Genomic DNA, 15,036 nt, shown 5'->3' on the forward strand with positions numbered 1-15,036 from the left:
AAAGCCAATCTCAAAATGTTCCATATTCTATGATTCCATTTATATAACATTCTTGAAATGACAAAATTAAAGATGTGGAGAATAGACAAGTGGTTGCCATAGGTTAGGGAAGGAGAAGGAGAGTATGACTTTAAAGGGACATGACAAAGGACTTCCTTTGTAGTGACAGAACAGTTCCATATCTTGATTAAAATGATGGTTACATGAATCTATATATGTGATAGATAAAATGTCATGAGTATATACAAAGACATACCCAAAAAATGAATGCATATAAAAACTGGTGAAATCTGAGTAAGGTCTATAGTCCAGTTAATTTGCCTGCTAATTTCCTGGTTTTGATAGTGCAGTATAGTTATAGAAGCTGTCACCATTAGGGGAACTGAGTGATGGGTACACAGTACCTGTTTTTGTAACTTCTTGTGAGTATGAAATTATTTCAAAATAAGAAGTTAAAAAAGAGGGTGGAAAGAAGGCAGGGGGAGAGAAAAAGGGAGAGGGAGAAAAATAATGAAGTCTTCTGGGCAGGATGGAGCTAAAGGGTCTGACTTACCTTCCCACCTGAAACAATGACAAAAAAATTTAAAAATTAAGCAGATTTAGGAAACAAATAAGATGAGTCCTGCTTACTGCCTTGAGAGAGTTTCCAGGCTCCAGTACAGGAAAAGGGAATTGCTCTGGAGTCTAGAACACTCCCTGAGTTAGGGAGATCAAGATGAGAGTCCATAACAATCAAGACCGAGTTCATAGGACAAAGTACCAGAGGGAATAGAACCTGGTGCTCACACAGGTCCAGGAATAATGTCTGTTCTTCCCACCAGTCTGGAAAGAAAATCATAACTCATGGGGCATTGGGTAGAGCATTTAGTAGTGGGAAACAATGAGTCTTAGGCTGAGCACCACTCTATAACTGCCTAACAAATTATAAAAGCAAGAGATGTAAGGCTTAAACTGTTTCCAAGTAACTTAACTGCATCCTTGAACAAAGCTGAAGATCTACAGGAATACAAAAGTATCCAGCACCCAACAAAGTAAAATTCACAATGTTGTAACCCACCCAACAGGTTCACCTTGCCCACTGCCTAGAAAGAGCCAACTTACCAAGACAGAGGAATTGCAATAGAAAAAGAGAAATTCACGCAGAGCTGGCTATGCAGGAGACCAGTTTTATGATGACTTAAATCAGTTTCCATGAGAATCTGATGATCGGAGTTTTTAAGGATAATTTGATAGGGGGCCAGTGAGTTGGGAATTTTGATTAGTCAATCTGAGATGAAATCATAGAGAGTCAGAGCTGTCCTTTTGTGCTGAGTCAGTTCCTGACTGGGGGCCACAAGATCAGATGAACCAGCTTATCAATCTGGGTTATGCCAACTGATCGATTGAGTTTAGGGTCTGCAAAATATCTCAAGCACTGATCTTAGGTTTTACAATGGTGATGTTATCCGCAGGAGCAATTTGGGGAGGTTTAGAATCTTGCAGCTTCCAGCTGCATGACTCCTAAACCACAATTTCTAATCTTCTGGCTAATTTGTTTTCCTGAAAGGGCAGTCTAGTCCCCGGGCAGGAAGGGGGTTTGTTTGGGAAATGGCTGTTATTTTCTTGATTTAAAAGCTAAACTATAAACTAAGTTCCTCCCAACAGTTAGTTCAGCCTGTACCTAGGAATGAACAAGGACAGCTTAGAGATTAGAAGCAAGGTGGAGTTGGTTACGTCAGAGCTCTTTCACTGTAATAATTTTCTCAGTTATGATTTTTGCAGAGGTGGTTTCAATATCTAGCATTGAATCAAAGATTATCAGACATGTAAAGGGCAAAAAAAACCCATGGGTTATAATGAAGAGAATAATTGAAACCAACCCAGAACTGACACAGATGACCAAATTAGCAGAGAAGGAAAATAAAAGTTATTATAACTGTATTCCACTTGTTCACTTAAGACATGGAAGATATAAAAAGAAGACCAAAATTGAATTTCTATAAATGAAAACTACAGTGACTGAGATGAAAAATACAATGGATGGGATTAGACATTGCAGAAGAAAAGATTTGAGGAAGAAACTATTATGATTATTTTTTGGACAGAACTGATTAATGTACACTTCCTCAGTATACTCTTGCCTGGAGTACTGTTGACTTTATTATTATTCCAAGTATTTGGGAGAAAATTTAGTGGATAGGCATCATTAAAACTAGCTCAAAAATTTTTTTTATCCAGAAGATTTCTTGTCAAGGTATCTTGGGTTACACTTTGGTTGAGAGAAGACAGTAAAAAGTTAAAGAATGTTGACGCGGGGCATGGTGGCGCACGCCTGTAATCCCAGCACTTTGGGAGGCCAAGGTGGGTGGATCACGAGGTCAGGAGATCGAGACCATCCTGGCTAACATGGTGAAACCCCATCTCTCTAAAAACAAAAAATTAGCTGGGCGTGGTGGCATGTGGCTGTAGTCCCAGCTACTCGGGAGGCTGAGGCAGGAGAATCGCTTGAACCTGGGAGGTGGAGGTTGCAGTAAGCCGAGATCGCACCACTGCACTCCAGCCTGAGTGACACAGCGAGACTCCGTCTAAAAAGAAAAAAGTTGACAAAATTAAAATATTTTGTTATGGAATTGTATGTGGTGTTAAAGGTTTTGTTTGTGAAATGTATGTGTTAAAAATAATAAAATTTCAGAGTAATTACTTTCATGTTGTTTCATAGTGTATGATTTATTTTCCTAGTGAGTTGGTAAGCTTTGTGAGAGCACTGGTGTGTCTTTTTACATCTTTTGAACCTCCCTAATATACTTAGCATGGCACTCCCTATAGTGGGCAGCCCAAAGTGTTTGTAGTGTAAAAGAAAACCCTCTAACCCTTATGCACTGACTTTTAATCTGCTATTATTAATAATAAGGCAGCACTAGAAGTATCCCTCTGAACCAAATGTACATAAACAAAGACTGTTCCAGGGTTAGAAGTGGGAGTGGGGAGGGAGGCAGGAGAAAGCTCACTTTACCAAGAAGATTGTTAATCCTATTTTTAAACAAGACAATTCCGCAAGTTACTTCCTGGAGCCCTGTCTTTGTTGATAGCTAGTGCAGAATAGATCAGGTACATGTTGGGTTAAATAAAAAGAACATAGAGATTCATATATTTGGGTACATTGGGGCAGGAGTTTCGAGAGCAACTTACAGAGTTAAACACATGTCTTAGGAAGCCTTTCCTTGCACTTAGTAGAAGCCACACTGCATAGGCATAGAGTAGTCATTTTCCCATTTCTTGGTCAAAGAAACAGTGTGATTTTAATTGGCAAAGTGTGGGGAAAAGAAAGATCAGACTGTTACTGTGTCTATATAGAAAGAAGTAGACATAAGAGACTCCATTTTGTTCTCTATTTGAGATGCTGTTAATCTGTAACCCTACCCCCAACCCTGTCCTTGCAAGAGACATATGCTATGGTGACTCAAGGTTTAACGGATTTGGGGCTGTGCAGGGTGTGCTTTGTTAAACAAGTACCTGAAGGCAGCTTGCTGGTTAAAACTCACCACCATTCTCTTAATCTCAAGTACCCAGGGACACGTACACTGTGGAAGGTCACAGGGACCTCTGCCTAGGAAAGCTAGGTATTGTCCAAGGTTTCTCCCCATGTGATAGTCTGAAATATGGCCTCGTGGGAAGGGAAAGACCTGATCGTCCCCTAGCCTGACACCCGTGAAGGGTCTGTGCTGAGGAGGACTAGTGTAAGAGGAAAGAAGGCCTCTTGGCAGTTGAGATAGAGAAAAGCATCTGTCTCCTGCCCGTCCCTGGGCAATGGAGCGTCTTGGTATAAAACCCGATTGTATGTTCTATTTACTGAGAAAGGAGAAAACCGCTGTAGGGCTGAAGGTGGGACGTGCTAGTGGCAATGCTGCTCTTTACGCACTAAAAAGGTTTATGGAGATGTTTACATATGCATATCAAGGCACAGTACTTTTCCTTAAACTTATTCTTGTCACAGAGATCTTTATTCGTATGTCTTACTGCTGACCTCCCTACTATGATCCTATTATCCTGCCACTTCCCCTTTTCCGAGATGGTAAAGATAATGATCAATAAATACTGAGGGAACTCAGAGACCGGTGCCGGCGCGGGTCCTCTGTATGCTAAGCGCCAGGCCCCTGGACCCACTTTTTCTTTCTCTATACTTTGTGTCTCATTTCTTTTCTCAAGTCTCTCGTTCCACCTAACGAGAAATGCCCACAGGTGTGGAGGGGCAGGCCCCCCCTTCAGCAAAGGGAAGTAAATAAGGAGGAAGGCTTCTGAAACCCCAAATTCCAATATATGTTGAAAAACTTTTGTAGGAAGGAATTTATAAACTTTACAAATTATTAATAGAATAGAGTCTCCACAGATTCAGGTCAAAGTACAAAGAAGTTTCAGTAAATTATTTATTGGCAAGATAGAAAAAGCTATTTTCAAGCAACCTAAATGGAATTTTATAAACTGTCCTCCCTTTTGAGTATTGTCTCTAAGCTGAAATTGCTTGTGTGTTCTCTTTCTTGAGAGCAGTAACACTGTGCTTGGCCTCTATTGCTGCAAAGGAAATAGGTTGAAAGCTTTTCACTCCATAAGTAAGAAATGTATTATTGGGGAGGTGATAAATAATACATTAAGGAAGAGATCTCAGGTATTTGGAAAAGCCTTACTATTATTGATGCTTTATTATTGGTGCTAAATGGTATAAAAAAAGAAGAAAAAGTTGGAAAAACAAAAATTTCAGGATTTCCAGTTCTTTCCTCCACATTTATTTTATTTTTATTGTTTTTTTTTTTATTTTTTTGAGACAGAGTTTCACTATTGTCACCCAGGCTGGAGTGCAATGGCACAATCTCGGCTCACTGCAACCTCTGCCTCCCAGGTTCAAGCAATTCTCCTGCCTCAGCCTCCTGAGTAGCTGGGATTACAGGCACCTGCCACCACACCCAGCTAATTTTTGTATTTTTGGCAGAGATGGGGTTTCACCATTTTGGCCAGTCTAGCCTCAAACTCCTGACAACAGGTGATTTGCCCACCTTGGCTTCCCAAAGTGCTGGGATTACAGGTGTGAGCCACCGCACCCGGCCCAACATTTATTTTAATTACTAGAAAAAGAAACTCTGTTATTACAGAAAAGCAACTGAGTGCAAGGTCCCTCAAAATCATGACCTACCAAACGCAGCATGGGCACAGAAAAAGAACAGTTTAATAAAGTTGAACCCCTTATTGATGAAGAGTTAGAGTAAACACAGGGATTTACCAATTGGACTAAGATCCTTTAACCATCTTATCAAAGCTAATTAAAACGGGGTTGTGATACTGAAAATACAGCAAGAGAGTAAGAGGGAAAAACCTTACAGGAGGTCCTTGAATACTCAACTGTGTTCCGGGAAAGATGCAATGAGCTCCAGGACATAGACAAGATTATGGCTTGGAGTGAAAAGGAGAGATAAGAACTCAGAGAATAATTTGCATCAGAAAAGCACTTGACAAAAAGATCAGATGATACAAGCACCTAGCACCTTTTCTTCAGCTGAGAATATCATGGTACTATTATAACAGAGGGAAAAACTGTACTGAGGAAGAGGATCATTCTGTATTTTGTGTGCTTGGATTCGACAAGGAAAATATTTATGATGAAATGCAATAGTGTAATCACAACTCTCCTCAGTTCAGATTTTGTTATTGAACCAAACAGAGGTCCACTCACCCGGCGTAATAAGACTAGGTGTCTATGCCATATCTAAACCAAGGCTTGTAGCACGAGAAGGGCAAGCATTTGTTTGTAGGGAACAAGCAAGGAGAATCAGGCAGATTATACTTACCACCTGAACTCTCAGATGGCTTATAGGTAAGGGTTTTTACAGGTGGAGAGAGCCTGGTGGCTGGGAGTGGCAGGACTAGATCGCAGCTCCAACTTGGACAGACAGAGCAGCGTGTAGAGGCTCACATCATTAATTTTAGCTCCAGAACAACCATAGGAATAAATCAGTAAACCCAAGAGGACCCACAGACCCTCTGAAGGAAGCAGATTGCTCCTACAGGACCCAAGAGACACCCAAAATACTGTGCTGGTATCCACAGCTGAGAGATCCATAGATGGTTCACATCACAGAAATCTGTGCAGACAACTCCCAGTACCAGTCCAGAGCCTGGTAGACTTGCTGGGTGGCTAGATCCAGAAGATAGATAACAATCACTAAAGCTCGGCTCTCAGGAAGCCACATCCATAGAAAAAGGGGAAGAGTATTTCAGCAAGAGAACACCCCAGGGGACAAAAGAATCTGAACAGTCTTCAGCCCTAGCCCTTCCCTCTGACAATGCCTACCCAAATGAGAAGGAACCAAAAAAAATGTTGGTTTTCTGACAAAACAAGGCTCTTTAACAACCCTGCAAAAATCACACTAGCTCAGCAGCAATGGATTCAAACCAAGAAAAAATCCCTGATTTACCTTTAAAAAGAATTCAGGAGGTTAGTTATTAAGCTAATCAGGGAGGGACCAGAGATAGACGAAGCCCAATACAAGGAAATCCAAAAAATGGTACAAGAAGTGAAGGGAGAAATATTATTCAGTGAAATAGATAACATAAATAAAAAACAATAAAAACTTCAGGAAACGGACACACTTATAGACATGCAAAATGCTCCGGAAAGTCTCAGCAATAGAATTGAACAAGTAGAAGACAGAAATTAAGAGCTCAAAGACAAGGTCTTTGAATTAACCCAATCCAACAAAGAAAAAATAAGAAAATATAAACAAAGCCTCCAAGAGGTCTGGGATTATGTTAAATGACCAAATCTAAGAATAATTGGTGTTCCTGAGGAAGAAGAGAAATATAAAAGCTTGGAAAACATATTTGGGGGAATAATTGAGGAAAACTTCCCTGGCCTTGCTAGAGACCTAGACATCCAAATACAAGAAGCACAAAGAACACCTGGGAAATTCATCGCAAAAAGATCATCACGTAGGCACAATGACATCAGATTATCCAAAGTTGAGACAAAACAAAGAATCTAAACTGAGACAAAAGCACCAGGTCACCTATAAAGGAAAACCTATCAGATTAACAGCAGATTTTCAGCAGAAACCCTAGAAGCTAGAAAGGATTGGGGCCCATCTTCAGCCTCCTCAAACAAAACAATTCTCATCCAAGAATTTTGTTTCCAGTGAAACTAGGCATCGTGTATGAAAGATACAGGCTTTTTCAGATAAACAAATGCTGAGAGAATTCGTCACTACCAAGCCACCACTACAAGAACTGCTAAAAGGAGCTCTAAATCTTAAATCCTGGAAACACATCAAAACAGAACCTCTTTAAGACATAAATCCCACAGGACCTATAAAATAAAAATACAGTTTAAAAAACAAAAACCAAAGTACACAGGCAACAAATAAAATGATGAATGGAATGCTACCTCATATCTCAATACTAACATTGAATGTAAATGGCCTAAATGCTCCACTTAAAAGATAAGAACTGCAGAATGAATAAGAATTCACCAACCATCTGCTGCTTGAAGAGACTCACCTAACACATAAGGACTCACATAAACTTAAGGTAAAGCGGTGGAAAAAGGCATTTCATGCAAGTGGACACCACAAGTGAGCAGGAGTAATTGGGGACTTCATTACTCTACTGACAGCACTGGACAGGCCATCAAGACTGAATGAAGAAAAAATGGATTTAAACTATACCTTGGAACAAATGGATTTAACAGATATATACAGAACATTCCATCCAACAACTGCAGAATACACATTCTATTCAACAGCACATGGAACTTTCTCCAAGACAGACCATATGATAGGCCACAAAATGAGCCTCAATAAATTTAAGAAAGTTGAAATTATATCAAGCACTCTCACAGACCACAGTGGAATAAAACTAGAAATCAAAAGGAACCTTCAAAACTATGCAAATACATGGAAATTAAATAATCTGCACCTGAATGATCACTGGGTCAAAAACAAAATCAAGATGGAAATTTAACAATTCTTTGAACTGAAGGACAAGAGTGACACAACCTATCAAAACCTCTGGGATACAGCAAACGCCACCTAAGGCCACTTTTCCTCCTAAGAGGAAAGTTCATAGCCCTAAATGCCTACATCAAAAAGACTGAAAGAGCACAAACTGACATTCTAAGGTCACACATCAAGGAACGAGAGAAACAAGAACAAACCAAACCCAAACCCAGCAGAAGAAAGGAAACAACCAAGATCAGAGAAGAACTAAATGAAATTGAAACAAACAAACAAAAAAATACAGAAGATAAATGAAACAAAATGCTGGTTCCTTGAAAAGATAGATAAAATTGATAGATCATTAGTAAGATTAACCAAGAAAAGAAGAGAGAAAATCCAAATAACCTCAATAAGAAACAAAATGGGAGCAGAAATACAAAAGATCATTCAAGGCTACTATGAACATCTTTATGCACATAAACTAGAAAACCTAGAAGAGATGGATAAATTCCTGGAAAGATACAACCTTCCTAGCTTAAATCAGGAAGAATTAGATACCCTGAGCAGATCAATAACAAGCAGGAGATTGAAGTGGTAATTAAAAATTACCAACCAAAAAAGTCCAGAACCAGACAATTCACAGCAGAATTCTACCAAACATTCAAAGAAGAATTGGTACCAATCCTATTGACACTATTCCACAAGACAGAGAAAGAAGGAACCCTCCCTAATTCATTCTATGAAGCCAGCATTACTCTAATACCAATACCAGGAAAGGATACAACCAAAAAAGAAAACTATAGACTGATATCCCTGATGAACATAGATGCTAAAATTCCTAACAAAATACTAGCTAACTGAATCCAACAACATATCAAAAAGACAATCCACCATGATCAAGTGGGTTTCATACCAGGAATGCAGGGATGGTTTAACATATGCAAGTCAATAAATGTGATACACCACATAAACAGAATTAAAAACAAAGATCACATTATCATCTCAATAGATGCAGAAAAAGCAATGTGACAAAATCCAGCATTTCTTTATGATTAAAACTCTCAGCAAAATCGGCATACAAGAGACATGCCTTAATGTAATAAAAGCCATCTATGACAAACCCACAGCTAACATAATACTGAATGGGGAAAAGTTGAAAGCATTCCCTCTGAGAAATGAAACAAGACAAGGATGCCCACTGTCACTACTCCTCTTCAACACAGTACTGGAAGTCCTAGCCAGAGCAGTCAGACAAGAGAAAGAAATAAAGGGTATCCAAATTGGTAAAGAGGAAGTCAAACTGTCACTGTTTGCTGATGATATGATTATTTACCTCAAAAACCCTAAAGACTCCTCTAGAAAGCTCCTAGAACTGATAAAAGAATTCAGCAAAGTTTCCAGATACAAAATTAATGTACACAAATCAGTAGCTCTTCTAAACACCAACAGCAACCAAGCAGAGAATCAAATCAAGAACGCAACCCCTTTTACAATACAAAAAAATGAAGTACTTATGAATACACCTAGCCAAGGAGGCGAAAGACCTCTACAAGGAAAACTACAAAACACTGCTGAAAGACATCATAGATGACACAAACAAATGGAAACACATCCCATGCTCATGGATGGGTAGAATCAATATTGTGAAAATGACCATACTGCCAAAAGCAATCTACAAATTCAACACAATCCCCATCAAAAAACCACCATCATTCTTCACAGAGTTAGAGAAAACAATTCTAAAATTCATATGGAACTAAAAAAAGAGTCTGCATAGCCAAAGCAAGACTAAGCAAAAAGAACAAATCCTGAGGCATCATATTACCTGACTTCAAACTATACTTTAAGGCCACAGTCACCAAAACAGCATGGTACTGGTATAATAATAGGCACACAGACCAATGGAACAGAATCGAGAACTCAGAAATAAATCCAAACACTTACAGCCAACTGATCTTCAAGAAAGCAAACAAAAACACAAAGTGGGGAAAGGACACCCTTTTCAACAAATAGTGCTGGGATAATTGGCTAGTCACATGTAGGAGAATGAAACTGGATCCTCATCTCTCACCTTATACAAAAATCAACTCAAGATGGATTAAAGACTTAAATCTAAGACCTGAAAATAAAAATTCTAGAAGATAACATTAGAAAAACCCTTCTAGACATTGGCTTAGGCAAGGATTTCATGACCACAAACCCAAAAGCAAATGCAATAAAAACAAAGATAAATAGCTGGGACTTAATTAAACTAAAGAGCTTTTGCACAGCAAAAGGATCAGTCAGCAGAGTAAACAGACGACCCACAGAGTGGGAGAAAATCTTCACAATCTATACATCTGACAAAGGACTAATATCCACAATCTACAACGAACTCAAACAGATCAGTAAGAAAAAAACAATCCCATTAAAAAGTGGGCTAAGAACATGACTAGACAATTCTCATAAGAAGATATACAAATGGCCAATGAACATATGAAAAAATGCTCAACCATCACTAATGATCAGGGAAATGCAAATCAAAACCACAATATGATACTACCTTACTCCTGCAAGAATGGCCATAATCAAAAAATCAAAAAAAAGTAGATGTTGGTGTGGATGTGGTGATCAGGTTACACTTCTACACTGCTGGTGAGAATGTAAACTGGCACAACCACTATGGAAATCAGTGTGGAAATTCCTTAAAGAACTAAAAGTAGAACTACCATCTGACCCAGCAGTCCCACTACTGGGTATCTACCCAGAGGAAAAGAAGTCATTGTACGAAAAAGATACTTGCACAGGCATGCTTATAGCAGCACAATTTGCAATTGCAAAATCAAGGAACCAACCCAAATACTCATCAATCAACAAGTGGATAAAGAAACTGTGGAATATACGTATATATATACACACACGATGGAACACTGCTCAGCCATAAAAAAGGAATGAATTAACGACATTCACAGTGACTTGGATAAGATTGGAGACTATTATTCTAAGTGAAGTAACTCAGGAATGGAAAACCAAACATCATAGGCTCTCACTGATATGTGAGAGCTAAGCTATGAGGACGCAAATCTTAGCAAACTATCACAAGAAGAGAAAACCAAACACGGCATGTTCTCACTCATAGGTGGGAACTGAACAATGAGCTCACTTGGACTCACGAAGGGGAACATCACACACTGGGGCCTATCATGGGGAGGGGGGAGGGGGGAGGGGGGAGGGATTGCATTGGGGAGTTATACCTGATATAAATGATGAATTGACGGGTGCTGACGAGTTGATGGGTGCAGCACACCAACATGGCACATGTATACATATGTAACAAACCTGCACGTTATGCACATGTACCCTAGAACTTAAAGTATAATAAAAAAAAAAAAAAAAGAGTGATACAATGGATTTTGGGGACTTAGGGGGAAGGTTGGGATGGGGGTGAGTGATAAAAGACTACAAATAGGATGCAGTGTATACTGCTAAAGTGGTGGGTGCACCAAAATCTCACAAATCACAACTAAAGAACTTATACAACCAAACACCACCTGTACCTCCATAACCTATGGAAAAATTTAAAAAATAAATTAATTAAAATAAAGGTGGGGAGGCAAAGGTTATAGGCAAAGTCATAAATTGATACATGGGGCCTACATATTGGTCTGACCTAAAAAGGCAAGACATCTAGAAGCAGGGAGGCTGCAGGTTATAGGTGGATTTAAAGATTTTTTGATTTCTGATTGGTTAAGGAAGTGAAGCTTTATCTAAAAATTTGGGATCTGCAAAAAAGAATGTTAGTTCTGGCTCATGGGCATGACCTTCTCCAGGCCCCTGAGAAATGTACAATGGTCAGTGTTTAGTCTTGAGCTTCCCCTTATCTGAAGTCCACGTGCCAGCAGATCTGTTTGGTGTGGGGGTCCAGGTTTTTGAGAAACAACTCGGAGACATATGTTCAGATTTTGTCTTTGGTTCTTACAGAAAAGAAGACATCTATTTTAACCTTTTTGGCTATTGTTTTAAGCTATTATTTTGTTGTTGTTATTAAGTTGCTCGTTTGCTTGTTTTTTTCCCCCTGAGACGTAGTTTCATCCTTGTTGCTCAGGCTGGAGTGCAATGGCATGATCTCGGCTCACTGCAACCACCACCTCCCTGGTTCAAGCAATTCTCCTACCTCAGCCTCCCAAATTGCTGGGATTACAGGCGCCTGTCACCACACTAGGCTAATTTTTGTATTTTTAGTAGAGACAGGGTTTCAACATGTTAGCCAGTCTGGTCTCAAACTCCAGACCTCAGGTGATCCGCCCGCCTTTGTCTCCCAAAGTGCTGAGATTACAGGCTTGAGCCACCTCACCTGCCTGCTCATTTGCTTTTTAAGGCTACTTAGGTAGGTACCTGGAATTGTTTTAACGAACCCAAGATTTTTCTTTTTTTTTTTTTTTAATTTTTGTGCTTGAGAAGGGCCCACAGGCCCCTACAAGCAGTCCCTGTTCTGTCTCAATTTGACTGGTTTCTTAAATCCAGAACTGCAGTGGAACTCCAGAGGAGATATAACACCTTTATAACCTTGATTTGTAAAGAAAACATAGAACTAGAAGAATAGATCTGAGAAACAAACAAGGAGAGCTTTGTGATTGCCACAGCCTATGACCTTGAAAGAGTTTCCAGGCTGCAGGGCAGGGAGAGGTTGCACAGGCAGAGCCCAGCAGACTCCCTGAGTAGAGGAGACTGAGCTTCTGAGCTGAGCTTCTGGGGAGACAGGGCTGCCCAGAGTTCATAAGAGAAAGTTCCGGAGGGGAGCAAGCTGCACAGAGGGGATTGTGGAAGGTGCCATGAACAGTCAGCAAAGTACTAATGAGCAAGCGTTGAGGAAACTACCTATACATGGTCCACTGTGGATGAACCTCAAAATAATTATGCTGAATTAAAGAAGACGGATTTTTTTTAAAAGAGTGCATAACTGTATACTCCCATTTATACCGTTTATATAAGATTTTAGAAAAAGCAACGAATCCATAGTGCCACAAAGCTGATCAGTGATTGAAGGGGGTGGGGGTTGCAGGGTGACAGGAAGGGAGGAGCATGAGGGAAAGACTGCACTTGAATACAAATAAATTTTTGGGAGTGATGAATATGTTCATTATCTTGATTAAGGAGAATGGTTCACAGATTTTTACTTATGTCAACACTTACTACATTGTATACTTTAAGTACATGTAGTTTGTCAGTTATATTCCAGTAAAGCACTTTTTTAACACTGCATTTAAAAATAATATATGTTGAGCATTCCAAATCCAAAATCTGAAATGCTCCAAAACATGAAACAAGGAAATGCTCATTGGAGTAATTTGGATTTCAGATCTTCAGATTAGGGATGCTTAACTAGTATGTCTTCTCCAAACATTCCAAAAAAAAAAATCTGAAATTTGAAACAATTCTGGTCCCAAGCATTTTAGATAAGGGATACTCATCCTGTACAAATAAAAAACAGAGCTCAGGCATGGTGGCTCATGCCTGTAATCCCAGTACTTTGGGAGGCTGGGGCGGGTGGATCACGAGGTGAGGAGTTTGAGACTGACCTGACCAACATGTGAAACCCCGTCTCTACTTAAAAAAAAAGAAAAAAAATACAGGGTAGGCTGGGCATGGTGGCTCATGCCTGTAATCCCAGCACTTTGGGAGGCCAAGGTGGGTGGATCACCTGAGGTGTGGAGTTCAAGACCAGCCTGGCCAACATGGTGAAACCCCGTCTCTACTGAAAATACAAAAAAATTAGCTAGGCATGGTGGCATGTGCCTGTAGTCCCAGCTACTCGGGAGACTGAGGCCGGAGAATCGCTTGAACCCAGGAGGTGGAGGCTGCAGTGGGCCGAGACCGTGCCACTGTACTGCAGCCTGGGCAACAGAGTGAGACTCTGTCTCAAACAAAACACAGAGTAGCCTCCCTCTCAGGGTTGTTCTGAGAAAGTGAATGGAGGGGAGCAAGCCTAGATAACCTCTTTGCAACTCTTTCCCAGTTCAGACTATCTTTACCAAGATTCTTGATGTTCCAAGGTGTTTTTCAGTTTTATAGATGTGTTGCTAGGATCTATGTGGTCAATTAATGCTCTTGACATAACTTTATGCAATTTTGTATTTTAGGACTCATGAATCAAGCAAGCAAACGTGAAAAATGGATTAAGGCTGATGCCCCAAAAGGCACTGTAAGTTTTAGAAGGCAAAGCTGGTTTCAGTCCCTGAAACTGCAGGACTAAGACTGATTTGATTTGGATTTATGATTTTTAACAATGATTCGCAGATCTGTGACTACAAAAATGTAAATCCCACCATTCATATAAAGGTTGAAAACAACAAATTGAGAATGAATACTGGTGAACTGTTTTGGGAGGCTTTTTCAAAATGTGTACTTTGCTATTGTATTCATTTTCTACTGCTGTATAACAAATTACCACAAATTTAGCAGCATAAAATAATACTCATTTACAGCTCACAGTTGTGTAGGCCAAGAGCCCAGTATGTCTAGGTTCTCTGCTCAGGGAGTCACAAGGCTAGAATCAAGATTTTGGCCAGGATGAGTTCTCATGTGGAGTCTCTGGGAAGAAATCTACTTCCAACTTCATTCAGATTATTGGGAAAATCCGGTTCCTTGTGACTGAATGACTGAGGTCTCCATTTTCTTGCTGGCTGTCAGCCAGCAATCACTCTAAGCTTCTAGAGGCCACCCACATGCCTTCTCATGTTGCCCCTCCATCTTCAAGCCAGCAGTGATGCACTGAGTTCTTCTCATGCTTTGAATATCTGACTTCTTCTGCAACCAGCTGGAAGAATATATACTTTTAAAGGGCTCACTCGATTAGGTCAGGCCCACCCAGGATAACCTTTGTTTTGCCATATAATGTAACATTCATAGGAGTGATGGCCCATCACATTCAGTTTCCACTCCCACTCAAGGGAAGGAGATTATACAAAGGCATCCATCATGCGGGGGCAATTAGCTTAGAATTCTTTATAATGTAGCTCTCATATGACAGGTTTTCTACGTAGTACCTCTTATGGCATCAATGTAAATTTAAGCTGTAAATAAAAAATACATATGTGAA

The 15,036-nt window shown here is 39.8% G+C and overlaps 1 protein-coding gene across 1 annotated transcript in view; it reads left to right on the forward strand.

Annotated features, from left to right (window-relative positions):
* FAM185A (family with sequence similarity 185 member A) overlaps window positions 1-15,036 on the forward strand; it is a 65,176-nt gene extending 50,140 nt beyond the window's left edge. Inside the window, exon 8 of the mRNA XM_023192516.2 lies at window positions 14,078-15,036. Coding sequence (XP_023048284.1) covers window positions 14,078-14,190 — 113 coding nt within the window. The 3' untranslated portion in view covers window positions 14,191-15,036. The remainder of the gene's footprint in view (window positions 1-14,077) is intronic.

Source organism: Piliocolobus tephrosceles, chromosome 8, assembly GCF_002776525.5.
Source record: "Piliocolobus tephrosceles isolate RC106 chromosome 8, ASM277652v3, whole genome shotgun sequence".
In the NCBI taxonomy this organism is placed as follows: domain Eukaryota; kingdom Metazoa; phylum Chordata; class Mammalia; order Primates; family Cercopithecidae; genus Piliocolobus; species Piliocolobus tephrosceles.